Source organism: Leptodactylus fuscus, chromosome 2, assembly GCF_031893055.1.
Source record: "Leptodactylus fuscus isolate aLepFus1 chromosome 2, aLepFus1.hap2, whole genome shotgun sequence".
In the NCBI taxonomy this organism is placed as follows: Eukaryota; Metazoa; Chordata; class Amphibia; order Anura; family Leptodactylidae; genus Leptodactylus; species Leptodactylus fuscus.
In genome coordinates this window covers 72,122,720-72,136,879 of record NC_134266.1, presented here as the reverse complement: position 1 = coordinate 72,136,879, position 14,160 = coordinate 72,122,720, and the positions used below count along the sequence as shown (strand labels likewise).

The 14,160-nt window shown below is 44.7% G+C and overlaps 1 protein-coding gene across 1 annotated transcript in view; it reads left to right on the top strand.

Annotated features, from left to right (window-relative positions):
- OTC (ornithine transcarbamylase) overlaps positions 1-5,434 on the top strand; it is a 38,316-nt gene extending 32,882 nt beyond the window's left edge. The window contains exons 8-9 of the mRNA XM_075263978.1: positions 2,645-2,782; positions 4,979-5,434. Of these exons, the coding sequence (XP_075120079.1) occupies positions 2,645-2,782; positions 4,979-5,038 (198 nt within the window). The 3' untranslated portion in view covers positions 5,039-5,434. The remainder of the gene's footprint in view (positions 1-2,644; positions 2,783-4,978) is intronic.
- Positions 5,435-14,160: the final 8,726 nt, after the last annotated feature.

Genomic DNA, 14,160 nt, shown 5'->3' with positions numbered 1-14,160 from the left:
TTCAGTATTTTCACCCTTTCTCTCGTTGCAATCTGGGGCTATACCCAAGACCTAGTCCTCCTTTCCAGCCACGCAAAGAAAGTGTTGGCTGTGAATGCCTAAGTTTCTATACTGGTCAGCAGTGGAGATGGTCAGCAGGTTATTTCTGTGAGCCTGGGGGTCCAATGACATGGGACTGCCTGTTACACCTGAGCACTATCTAACCTGCACAGATGAATCTGTGCTCTCTAACACTAGCTATGTTTTAACTCTGAGGTGAACAGGAAGTTTCTTCTGGCTAAAGACTTCTTCTTCTGGCTTCTAGAATCACTAAGCTCCCTGCACCCAGTGTTGGACTGTGATGTCTAAGGCCATTGGGTGAAATTGATTCTAAGGACCTATTCTACTACTACTGGCATACAATCTCTAAAAAAAAAAGTAATGCTACTTTCCTGGACCCATCAGATTCATCATAATTTATTCCACGGTATAAAGCGCCCTTTCCTTGAACCTACACATGATATAACACCTATCCTTCCCCTTTAAGCTCCCCTCTCACAGTGCCTCCTTTTACTCAGAGTGCTTCCTGTCCCTTTAATATACATTGTACTCCATATATTAATTCCCAATATAATATTTCAGGGTAAGCCATCAATATTACATCTGCAGGGATCTGACAGCCAGGACCCCAGCAGATCAAATGTACCAAGAGCAGCTACAGGTAATAACATGTCAGGAGCTGTGCTACTCACCCGCCATACGATAGGCACCACTGCAGTACATAAACCCACCGCTACACACTGTATGGCAGAGTAGCTTCTGGAATTTTTAACATCACTGGTAGACACACTGTCCTGGAAAAGCTGATCTTCAGGGGTCCTAGACCCCCCAAATGTAATATTGATGTCCTATCCTAAGGAAAGCCCATCAGTATTAGAAAGGTGGATAAACTATTTAAAGGGGTTTTCCAGGAATTGAAGTAACCCATATGTTTTGTGAGGAGGTATAAAATAAAAAAACAAAAACATACTCACCTCTCCTCAGTACTGTGATGTCTGCTGCCAGTGTCCACTCAATCTCTTGCAAGCACCTTCTTGCCAGATGTCCTGTGCCTCCTGAGACCAAGTAGTAGCCTCGGCCACTGGTGGGTAACTAATAAGGTATATGAGTGAAGTCAGTGGTCCCTCTCCAGCAATATGGAGCCACTTCTGGGGCCCGTCCTGTACACAATATGAGGCCAGAAGCAAAAAGCTCAGTTCACTCTATAGTGTCAGATGCCTTTATTGCAGCTTAGCTACCTCTGACTTCTGAGTGCTGAGATGCAGTGAAGGTGTCTGACCACTAGACAGGGCATGGAGCTTTCTGCTTGTGGCCTTGTTTTGTCTACAGCACAGGCACCAGAGGAAATTCTGTACGGGGGCTGTGTATTGGACCCCTACTAATCAGGTACTTATGGCATACCCTGAGGATAGGCCATAAAAAAATTAAGCCCAGACAAGTGCTTTAAATAGGTGATAAAAAACCAAAAACATACTTACCTGTCCTCGGTGCTATGTTGTCTGCTGCCAGTGTTCATTCTCCCCAGTTCTACAATTCGGTTGTATTTTTAACAACCTCATCAGCAGAACCAGGGAAAACTGGCTGCATTCACTTATCTATGTCCCCACTCCTGCCTACGCCCCCTTTTCTGCTGCCCCCTTCAGCCTTCAATGGGCCCTGTGTGCTGCACATCATGTTACAACATGATGACATAATGGAAGTGGAAGGCTGCAGTGGGCAGAAGCAGGATAGGTAAGTTAATAGGGGCTGTTACTGGCTGAAGTGATACTATCAAAAAAACAGTGAGGTTCTGGTCGGCACAGGAACCACCAGGAAATTCACTAGTTCCTCTGTGGGCCATGGGATAAGCTTCTCTGCAACCACAGCAATACAGGAATTGCAAATTAAATCCAAAGTGCAAACAGCCAGTTGCAAATAGTATTAAAATAGCACAAAATTCACTGGGGCAGCTTTATTACGCTTTATATGACAGTTTTCTGGCGTACACGGCATAAAAAGTCGCAATTTTTTACACAAATCATTTTTCATTTCTGCGGCCCTGCCAGACTTCCTATGATTTATGCCAGAAATCGGGCGTAAATGATGCATGAAATGTACACAGCTATAGGCTGACATACTTGTCCCTCTAGGCACACAGCCCAGCAGAGGGAGCGCCTCATTTACCAACTCAGGAGTTATGAATACTGGTGTTGATAATGTTTAGTCTAGTCTACGTTTATGCAACTTTTCAGTTGGCCTACTTTCAGCCAAATTATTATGGCACAAATTTTGGTGCATTTTAGGTCCAATGTACCATATTAAAGCAACACCTCTTTTTTTTCTGAGAATCTACACCCATATGCCCAGTAAGTTGAAATTTTTTTAACCCAAGTTTGATATGCCAAGATGTGCCACATTTATGCCAGCGTCTATTCATAACCACAATAGTATATCTAGTCCACTGTATGGATATGCCATAAAAATCTAGTATGTGTAGGCCCCACCTCCTATAGAAGGTGTTAGCATTTTTTGAGTATGCTATAGTCTGTTTTTGTTTCATTAAAAGGTCTAAGCTTAATGAATTAAGCCGTATTTCTTACTTTAATATATATTTTTTTTTATACAGACAGGAAAATTGGCAGCACCCAACTGGACATTCCTCCACTGTTTACCAAGAAAGCCTGAAGAAGTTGATGATGAGGTTTTCTATTCCCCTAAATCACTTGTTTTCCAAGAAGCAGAAAATAGAAAGTGGACAATCATGGTATGATAAAAATGTTTTAGGAATTAACATTTGAAGAAAAACAAATCTTGGAAGAACAATCTTTAACACCTAAAAGGTTAAAAGAGTTGCCCATCTCACGGTCTCAGCAGGTTTGCCTGCTGCGTTTTCATATCACTTTCTGTATTCTTCATCAAACAGTCAGAGCCGCCTCTCCCCACCTTGCTGAACTGGACACTATGAATTATCACAAAATAAGATTTGTCTTTTCTATGAGAGATTATTTATGATTACTAGAAATCTGATATAAAAGCACAGTAAATGCAATGCATTACATTACACAGGTTTGTATAGAACACTTGCCATGCTTCTAGAGAATGGACTCAGTGTTATCTCTGTGTCTACATAGAGAGATAAGAGACAGGGCTTTATCAGCAAACTGCAATTAGTTGAACTGATTGTCCTTCTGGCAAAGCTGTAGATAACAGTGAGCAGTGAGAGCACTCAACCCTTGCCTTTCTCCCCCCCCTCTTCCCCCCAGGGTGTAGTGACTGACATCATTTGTCCTAGCTTATCAGACAGGTCTTGCTCCATGGAAACTATGTGTAAACAATGGGAGGAATAATTTCACAGAGCAGGCAAGCAAAGCATCATTGCTAAACAATGTATTTAGGAAACCTTCAATTTACATAAGCTACCAGTATAGATAGGGTCCTTGAGATGGGACAACCCCTTTAAAATTTCACTCATCACTGAGATACCACTGATTTTCTTTTTTTGGGGGGAGGGGGGCTATATTGCAGTTGAGTTTATTTCTACACTCACACCACTCACTCTGATTTTCAAAAGTAGGTTGGAAAATGGGGCATAGTTAGCCATTCTAGCACAATTTGTCAAGGCATCTTTTTAAAAAGTCACAAAAATTGTCACAATTTCACTACATTAAAGGGGTGAAGTGAAAAAAACTGGAGTTACATCTCAGGACAGAAATGATACACAATGAGTCATTCAGCTATCTCCAGTGGTTCTCACTCAACTGAATGTAGTGGTACAAAATAAGAAGCCAGAGCCTCTTTACAAAATAACTTGAGCCATTCAGTCAACTTCTTTCCTACACCATTCTTAGGAATTGCATATGATACGCCAGTCTTAAGAATTGTTTGAAAAAGGACCAAAGAAACAAAAAATCCCAGGAAATTTTTACAAAGAAAAACAAAACAAAAAATAAAAACTATGTTGTAGATTTTTTTGGAAATTGCTGTATACTATCCTGGAACACATTTAGGGCTAGTTCACACGTGAGTATAAGGGGAGGTTTTTGACAGCGGATTTCGCGTCCAAAACCTCCCCTTATAATGGTGGTCTATGGAGACCGCCGGGCTTCTGTTCTCCGCTAGCGGCGAGCTGCTGCTAGCGGAGAAAAGAAAGGACATGTCCTTTCGTCAGGCGTAAGCCGCGCTGTCTCAGTCGCGCGGCTTCCGCCCCCCGCAGCTCCCTCCTATGTCGGCTCATTCATTTGAGCCGACAGCAGAGGGTTAAGCCGCGACAGCGATGGTCGCGGCGGGCGGGTTTTGACAAGAGAGAGACGCGGCTCGCCGCGGCTCTCTGTGTCAAAACCCGCGCGGGCAGTTCACGTGTGAACTAGCCCTTACTGGCAAAAAATTTACTCATATAGAAAATGAAAAATTTTGCAAAAAATCCATAACTGAAGCATGCAAACACTCTTTCAAGGTATTTAAGTAGGTTTCCTCCCACACATATACTGATAAGTAAATTAACTTCCCACGTGAGTGTTAGGGATGTGCGCCTGTATAGAAGCCACTGACTCCACAACTCTACCTGTGGTTTGAGACCTTTGGGGGCATTCACACGGAGGAAGTTGGTGCTGATTCTGGCACAATAACTCACATCAGAATCAGTGCTGAAAAAAGACTCCCATTGACTTCAATGGGTTCAGTTTTCCGCATGGAACCCATTGAAGTCAATGGGAGTCTTTTTTTCAGCGCTGATTCTGATGCGAGTTATCGTGCCAGTATCAGCGCCAACTTCCTCCATGTGAATGCCCCCTTTATGCGAGAAAAGTAAATTACAAATGTTTGACATTGCATTGATTATCCTCTACATGGTGCATATATGATATACAGAATAATTGTGTAAAGCTTCAGCAGGGCCAGCCACGGATGTTCTAAATTCATCTATACCCAGTATTTTCGAGTAATGCCTGTTTTTGTCTCTTAGGGTGTGATGGTGTCTTTGCTGACTGATTACTCGCCACAGATGCCAAGACCTACATTCTAATTCCTGGGATCTTTCAGGAGGATGATAATGGCGGAACAATCCTTAAGAATGAACCCCAATTTTGTGCAAAAAAAAAAAAATAATTGCCTTAGCATATGTTTCTTTCCATATGGTAGACTATAACATGTCTAAGATTATGTAGCGTGCTCCATATTTTATTAGAATTTCTAATATTCGCACATTATGTGTCAGAAGTGGGTACATGAGCCCTTCATACTGTTAGGCCATCATTCAAGCCCATTTGGCTGCCTAGAGCCGGCTTGTTGATTTTTCAGAGCTAAAATCCCAACTCTCAGGAGGTCACTCGGGATACTTCATTTTAGAAATCAGATGGTAGAACTCTTCAGAAAGTATGGAAAATTTTAAAATTGTTTCTAAATTGCTGAAGTTACAAATTAAACCGTTACAATATTTAACATTTCTTGTTTTCCGATTCATGTTAAAATTTTGGACTTGTTAAATCTCTTGGGCATTTTATACTATTTATTCAAAGTGGGAATTAGTCATTTTCTTCAGCTAATGGCACAAGCAATATGATTGACCTGTCTATGCATTATTAATTACTAGGTCTTTTATTAATATTTATTTATAAAGCACCATTGATTTCTTATGGCTTTGCTTTTGAATAGGGGTTTACGTACAAAACGCAAAATAGTGACCTACTGGTATATTGGGATAGAGTTCCCTGTACGCTAACTATCAGGGAAGAGGGAAAGAGGTGAGGGTAGATAGTGGGGTGGTGGCAGCAGGGCTATTGAAGGTTGTGGATTTTCCTTAAGAGATTCGTCTTCAGGGACCTCTTGAAGGTTGCGATTGTGGAGGATAGTCTTTAGAGATGAGCGAACAGTGTTCTATCGAACTCATGTTCGATCGGATATTAGGCTGTTCGGCATGTTCGAATCGAATCGAACACCGCGTGGTAAAGTGCGCCATTACTCGATTCCCCTCCCACCTTCCCTGGCGCCTTTTTTGCTCCAATAACAGCGCAGGGTAGGTGGGACAGGAACTACGACACCGGTGACGTTGAAAAAAGTAGGCAAAACCCATTGGCTGCCGAAAACATGTGACCTCTAATTTAAAAGAACAGCGCCGCCCAGGTTCGCGTCATTCTGAGCTTGCAATTCACCGAGGACGGAGGTTTCCGTCCAGCTAGCTAGGGCTTAGATTCTGGGTAGGCAGGGACAGGCTAGGATAGGAAGGAGAAGACAACCAACAGCTCTTGTAAGAGCTAAATTCCAGGGAGAAGCTTGTCAGTGTAACGTGGCACTGACGGGCTCAATCGCCGCAACCCAGCTTTCCCAGGATCCTGAATGGAATACACTGTCAGTGTATTCCCGTATACCCGATATATACCCCGATACCCGTTCCAACGGTGTGCCCCCCCACCTTCACCCCAGAAATACCCTGCAAGTCCCCTAGCAATAGAATTGGGGCTATATACACCCACAATTTTTACTACTGGTATACAGTGCCATTGTCTGACTGGGAATTCAAAGAATATATTGGGAATACAAATACCCTCATTTCTTGCTACTGCCATATAGTGCCAGTGTCTGACTGGGAATTCAAAGAATATATTGGGGTTACGTGCACCCACAATTTTTACTACTGGTATACAGTGCCATTGTCTGACTGGGAATTCAAAGAATATATTGGGAATACAAATACCCTCATTTCTTGCTACTGCCATATAGTGCCAGTTTCTGACTGGTAATTCAAAGAATATATTGGGGTTACGTGCACCCACAATTTTTACTACTGGTATACAGTGCCATTGTCTGACTGGGAATTCAAAGAATATATTGGGAATACAAATACCCTCATTTCTTGCTACTGCCATATAGTGCCAGTGTCTGACTGGGAATTCAAAGAATATATTGGGGTTACGTGCACCCACAATTTTTACTACTGGTATACAGTGCCATTGTCTGACTGGGAATTCAAAGAATATATTGGGAATACAAATACCCTCATTTCTTGCTACTGCCATATAGTGCCAGTGTCTGACTGGGAATTCAAAGAATATATTGGGGTTACGTGCACCCACAATTTTTACTACTGGTATACAGTGCCATTGTCTGACTGGGAATTCAAAGAATATATTGGGGTTATAAATACCCTCATTTCTTGCTACTGCCATATAGTGCCAGTTTCTGACTGGTAATTCAAAGAATATATTGGGGTTACGTGCACCCACAATTTTTACTACTGGTATACAGTGCCATTGTCTGACTGGGAATTCAAAGAGTATATTGGGAATACAAATACCCTCATTTCTTGCTACTGCCATATAGTGCCAGTTTCTGACTGGTAATTCAAAGAATATATTGGGGTTACGTGCACCCACAATTTTTACTACTGGTATACAGTGCCATTGTCTGACTGGGAATTCAAAGAATATATTGGGGTTATAAATACCCTCATTTCTTGCTACTGCCATATAGTGCCAGTTTCTGACTGGTAATTCAAAGAATATATTGGGGTTACGTGCACCCACAATTTTTACTACTGGTATACAATGCCATTGTCTGACTGGGAATTCAAAGAGTATATTGGGAATACAAATACCCTCATTTCTTGCTACTGCCATATAGTGCCAGTTTCTGACTGGTAATTCAAAGAATATATTGGGGTTACGTGCACCCACAATTTTTACTACTGGTATACAGTGCCATTGTCTGACTGGGAATTCAAAGAATATATTGGGGTTATAAATACCCTCATTTCTTGCTACTGCCATATAGTGCCAGTTTCTGACTGGTAATTCAAAGAATATATTGGGGTTACGTGCACCCACAATTTTTACTACTGGTATACAGTGCCATTGTCTGACTGGGAATTCAAAGAGTATATTGGGAATACAAATACCCTCATTTCTTGCTACTGCCATATAGTGCCAGTTTCTGACTGGTAATTCAAAGAATATATTGGGGTTACGTGCACCCACAATTTTTACTACTGGTATACAGTGCCATTGTCTGACTGGGAATTCAAAGAATATATTGGGAATACAAATACCCTCATTTCTTGCTACTGCCATATAGTGCCAGTGTCTGACTGGGAATTCAAAGAATATATTGGGGTTACGTGCACCCACAATTTTTACTACTGGTATACAGTGCCATTGTCTGACTGGGAATTCAAAGAATATATTGGGGTTATAAATACCCTCATTTCTTGCTACTGCCATATAGTGCCAGTTTCTGACTGGTAATTCAAAGAATATATTGGGGTTACGTGCACCCACAATTTTTACTACTGGTATACAGTGCCATTGTCTGACTGGGAATTCAAAGAGTATATTGGGAATACAAATACCCTCATTTCTTGCTACTGCCATATAGTGCCAGTTTCTGACTGGTAATTCAAAGAATATATTGGGGTTACGTGCACCCACAATTTTTACTACTGGTATACAGTGCCATTGTCTGACTGGGAATTCAAAGAATATATTGGGGTTATAAATACCCTCATTTCTTGCTACTGCCATATAGTGCCAGTTTCTGACTGGTAATTCAAAGAATATATTGGGGTTACGTGCACCCACAATTTTTACTACTGGTATACAGTGCCATTGTTTGACTGGGAATTCAAAGAGTATATTGGGAATACAAATACCCTCATTTCTTGCTACTGCCATATAGTGCCAGTTTCTGACTGGTAATTCAAAGAATATATTGGGGTTACGTGCACCCACAATTTTTACTACTGGTATACAGTGCCATTGTCTGACTGGGAATTCAAAGAGTATATTGGGAATACAAATACCCTCATTTCTTGCTACTGCCATATAGTGCCAGTTTCTGACTGGTAATTCAAAGAATATATTGGGGTTACGTGCACCCACAATTTTTACTACTGGTATACAGTGCCATTGTCTGACTGGGAATTCAAAGAATATATTGGGAATACAAATACCCTCATTTCTTGCTACTGCCATATAGTGCCAGTGTCTGACTGGGAATTCAAAGAATATATTGGGGTTACGTGCACCCACAATTTTTACTACTGGTATACAGTGCCATTGTCTGACTGGGAATTCAAAGAATATATTGGGGTTATAAATACCCTCATTTCTTGCTACTGCCATATAGTGCCAGTTTCTGACTGGTAATTCAAAGAATATATTGGGGTTACGTGCACCCACAATTTTTACTACTGGTATACAGTGCCATTGTCTGACTGGGAATTCAAAGAGTATATTGGGAATACAAATACCCTCATTTCTTGCTACTGCCATATAGTGCCAGTTTCTGACTGGTAATTCAAAGAATATATTGGGGTTACGTGCACCCACAATTTTTACTACTGGTATACAGTGCCATTGTCTGACTGGGAATTCAAAGAGTATATTGGGAATACAAATACCCTCATTTCTTGCTACTGCCATATAGTGCCAGTTTCTGACTGGGAATTCAAAGAATATATTGGGGTTATGTGCACCCACAATTTTTACTACTGGTATACAGTGCCATTGTCTGACTGGGAATTCAAAGAATATATTGGGGTTATAAATACCCTCATTTCTTGCTACTGCCATATAGTGCCAGTTTCTGACTGGTAATTCAAAGAATATATTGGGGTTACGTGCACCCACAATTTTTACTACTGGTATACAGTGCCATTGTCTGACTGGGAATTCAAAGAGTATATTGGGAATACAAATACCCTCATTTCTTGCTACTGCCATATAGTGCCAGTTTCTGACTGGGAATTCAAAGAATATATTGGGGTTACGTGCACCCACAATTTTTACTACTGGTATACAGTGCCATTGTCTGACTGGGAATTCAAAGAATATATTGGGGTTATAAATACCCTCATTTCTTGCTACTGCCATATAGTGCCAGTTTCTGACTGGTAATTCAAAGAATATATTGGGGTTACGTGCACCCACAATTTTTACTACTGGTATACAGTGCCATTGTCTGACTGGGAATTCAAAGAGTATATTGGGAATACAAATACCCTCATTTCTTGCTACTGCCATATAGTGCCAGTTTCTGACTGGGAATTCAAAGAATATATTGGGGTTACGTGCACCCACAATTTTTACTACTGGTATACAGTGCCATTGTCTGACTGGGAATTCAAAGAATATATTGGGGTTATAAATACCCTCATTTCTTGCTACTGCCATATAGTGCCAGTTTCTGACTGGTAATTCAAAGAATATATTGGGGTTACGTGCACCCACAATTTTTACTACTGGTATACAGTGCCATTGTCTGACTGGGAATTCAAAGAGTATATTGGGAATACAAATACCCTCATTTCTTGCTACTGCCATATAGTGCCAGTTTCTGACTGGTAATTTAAAGAATATATTGGGGTTACGTGCACCCACAATTTTTACTACTGGTATACAGTGCCATTGTCTGACTGGGAATTCAAAGAATATATTGGGGTTATAAATACCCTCATTTCTTGCTACTGCCATATAGTGCCAGTGTCTGACTGGGAATTCAAAGAATATATTGGGGTTACGTGCACCCACAATTTTTACTACTGGTATACAGTGCCAATTTCTAACTAGGAATTCAAAATGCGCAAGGCTCCCGGAAAGGGACGTGGACGAGGCCGTGGGCGAGGTCGGGGGAATGGTTCTGGGGAGCAAGGTAGCAGTGAAGCCACAGGGCGTCCCGTGCCTACTCCTGTGGGGCAGCAAGCATTGCGCCACTCCACAGTGCCAGGGTTGCTTGCCACATTAACTAAACTGCAGGGTACAAACCTTAGTAGGCCCGAGAACCAGGAACAGGTCTTGCAATGGCTGTCAGAGAACGCTTACAGCACATTGTCCAGCAGCCAGTCAGACTCTGCCTCCTCTCCTCCTATTACCCAACAGTCTTGTCTTCCTTCCTCCCAAAATTCCGAAGCTTTACAGAACAATAACCCAAACTGTCCCTGCTCCCCAGAGCTGTTCTCCGCTCCTTTCATTGTCCCTCAACCTGCCTCTCCACGTCACGATTCCACGAACCTAACAGAGGAGCATCTGTGTCCAGATGCTCAAACACTAGAGTCTCCTCCATCTCCGTTCGATTTGGTGGTGGATGACCAGCAACCCACCCTCATCGACGATGATGTGACGCAGTTGCCGTCAGGGCATCCAGTTGACCGGCGCATTGTGCGGGAGGAGGAGATGAGACAGGAGTTGGAAGAGGAAGTGGTGGATGATGAGGACACTGACCCGACCTGGACAGGGGGGATGTCAAGCGGGGAAAGTAGTGTGGATGTTGAGGCAGGTGCAGCACCAAAAAGGGTAGCTAGAGGCAGAGGCAGAGGTCAGCAGCTTAGGCGAAGCCAGGCCACACCCGGAATCTCCCAAGATGTTCCAGTTCGTACCCAGCCCCGAAAAACTCCCACCTCGAGGGCACGTTTCTCGAAGGTGTGGAGTTTTTTCAAGGAATGCGCCGAGGACAGATATAGTGTTGTCTGCACAATTTGCCTCTCGAAATTGATTAGGGGCTCTGAGAAGAGCAACCTGTCCACCACTTCAATGCGCCGTCATTTGGAATCCAAGCACTGGAATCAGTGGCAGGCAGCAACGGCAGGACAAAGGCCGCCTGCCGTTCACGCCACTGCCACTGCCTCTGCCACTGCCTCTGCCACTGCCACTGCTGACTGTGCTGGCGATGCACTCCAGAGGACGAGCCAGGACACCACTTCATCTGCCTCCGCCACTTTGTTGACTTCTACCTCATCCTCCCCTGGTCCTGTCTTATCTCCTTCTCCTGCACCATCAAAGGCACCATCAGGCGTTTCTTTACAACAACCCACCATCTCTCAGACATTGGAGCGGCGGCAGAAATACACTGCTAACCACCCACACGCGCAAGCCTTGAACGCCAACATCGCTAAACTGCTGGCCCAGGAGATGTTGGCGTTCCGGCTTGTTGAAACTCCCGCCTTCCTGGACCTGATGGCAACTGCGGCACCTCGCTATGCCGTCCCTAGCCGTCACTACTTCTCCCGGTGTGCCGTCCCCGCCTTGCACCAGCACGTGTCACTCAACATCAGGCGGGCCCTTAGTTCCGCGCTTTGCACAAAGGTCCACTTGACCACCGACGCGTGGACAAGTGCATGCGGACAGGGACGCTACATTTCACTGACGGCACACTGGGTGAATGTAGTTGAGGCTGGGACTGCTTCCCAAACTGGCCCGGTGTACCTCGTCTCCCCGCCTAACATTCCTGGCAGGGACACGAGAAGAACACCCCCCTCCTCCTCCTCCTCTACCGCCTCCTCCTCCGCCACCGCCTCCTCCTCCGCCACCGCCTCCTCCTCCGCTGTTAGATTGACCCCAGCTACGAGTTGGAAACGTTGCAGCACTGGCGTTGGTAGACGTCAGCAGGCTGTGCTGAAGCTGATCAGCTTGGGGGACAGACAGCACACTGCCTCCGAGGTGAGGGATGCCCTCCTCGATGAGACGGCAATATGGTTTGAGCCGCTGCACCTGGGCCCAGGCATGGTCGTTTGTGATAACGGCCGGAACCTGGTAGCAGCTCTGGAGCTTGCCGGACTCCAACATGTTCCATGCCTGGCCCACGTCTTCAACCTAGTGGTGCAACGTTTCCTAAAGAGCTACCCCAATGTTCCAGAGCTACTGGTGAAAGTGCGGCGCATGTGCGCCCACTTTCGCAAGTCGACAGTAGCTGCTGCTAGCTTAAAATCTCTCCAGCAACGCCTGCATGTGCCACAACACCGGCTTTTGTGCGACGTCCCCACACGCTGGAACTCAACGTTTCAGATGTTGAATAGAGTGGTTGAGCAGCAGAGACCTTTGATGGAATACCAGCTACAAAACCCTAGGGTGCCACAAAGTCAGCTGCCTCAGTTTCACATCCATGAGTGGCCATGGATGAGAGACCTTTGTGACATCCTACGGGTCTTTGAGGAGTCCACAAGGAGGGTGAGCTCTGAGGATGCGATGGTGAGCCTTACAATCCCGCTCTTGTGTGTTCTGAGAGAATCCCTGATTGACATCAGGGATAACTCAGATCACACAGAGGAGTTAGGGATAGCATCCGATCCGTCACAGCTGGAGAGTAGGTCCACACATCTGTCCGCTTCACTGCGTTTAATGGAGGAGGAGGAGGAGGAGGAGGAAGAAGAGTTGTCCGATGATGTGATGGTGATACAGGAGGCTTCCGGGCAACTTCGAATCGTCCCATTGTTGCAGCGCGGATGGGTAGACATGGAGGATGAGGAGGAAATGGAGATTGAACTTTCCGGTGGGGCCAGAGGAGTCATGCCAACTAACACTGTGGCAGACATGGCTGAGTTCATGTTGGGGTGCTTTACAACCGACAAGCGTATTGTCAAAATCATGGAGGACAACCAGTACTGGATCTTTGCTATCCTTGACCCCCGGTATAAAAACAACATCTCGTCTTTTATTCCGGTAGAGGGGAGGGCCAATCGCATCAATGCTTGCCACAGGCAATTGGTGCAGAATATGATGGAGATGTTTCCAGCATGTGACGTTGGCGGCAGGGAGGGCAGTTCCTCCAGTAGGCAACCAAGTTCTCACCGGTCCACACAAACGAGGGGCACACTGTCTAAGGTCTGGGACACCTTGATGGCACCCCCTCGCCAAAGTGCCGCCACGGAGGGTCCTAGTGTCACCAGGCGTGAGACGTATAGGCGCATGTTGCGGGAATACCTTTCCGACCACAGCCCTGTCCTCTCCGACCCCTCTGCGCCCTACACGTATTGGGTGTCGAAGTTGGACCTGTGGCTTGAACTTGCCCTATATGCCTTGGAGGTGCTGTCCTGTCCTGCCGCCAGCGTCCTATCTGAGAGGGTGTTCAGTGCAGCCGGTGGCATCATCACTGACAAGCGCACCCGTCTGTCAGCTGAGAGTGCCGACCGGCTCACTTTGATAAAAATGAACCACCACTGGATAGAGCCTTCATTTTTGTGCCCACCTGTGTAAAGCACCCCAACATGAAACTCCATGTCTGTACTCAACCTCTCCAATTCCTCCGCATCCTCATACTCATCCACCATAAGCGTTGCACAATTCTGCTAATACTAGGCTCCCTCCAACATGATTTCCCCCAACTCTGCTGGTTAGAGGCTCCCTCCACCCTGATTTCCACCAACTCTGCTGGTTAGAGGCT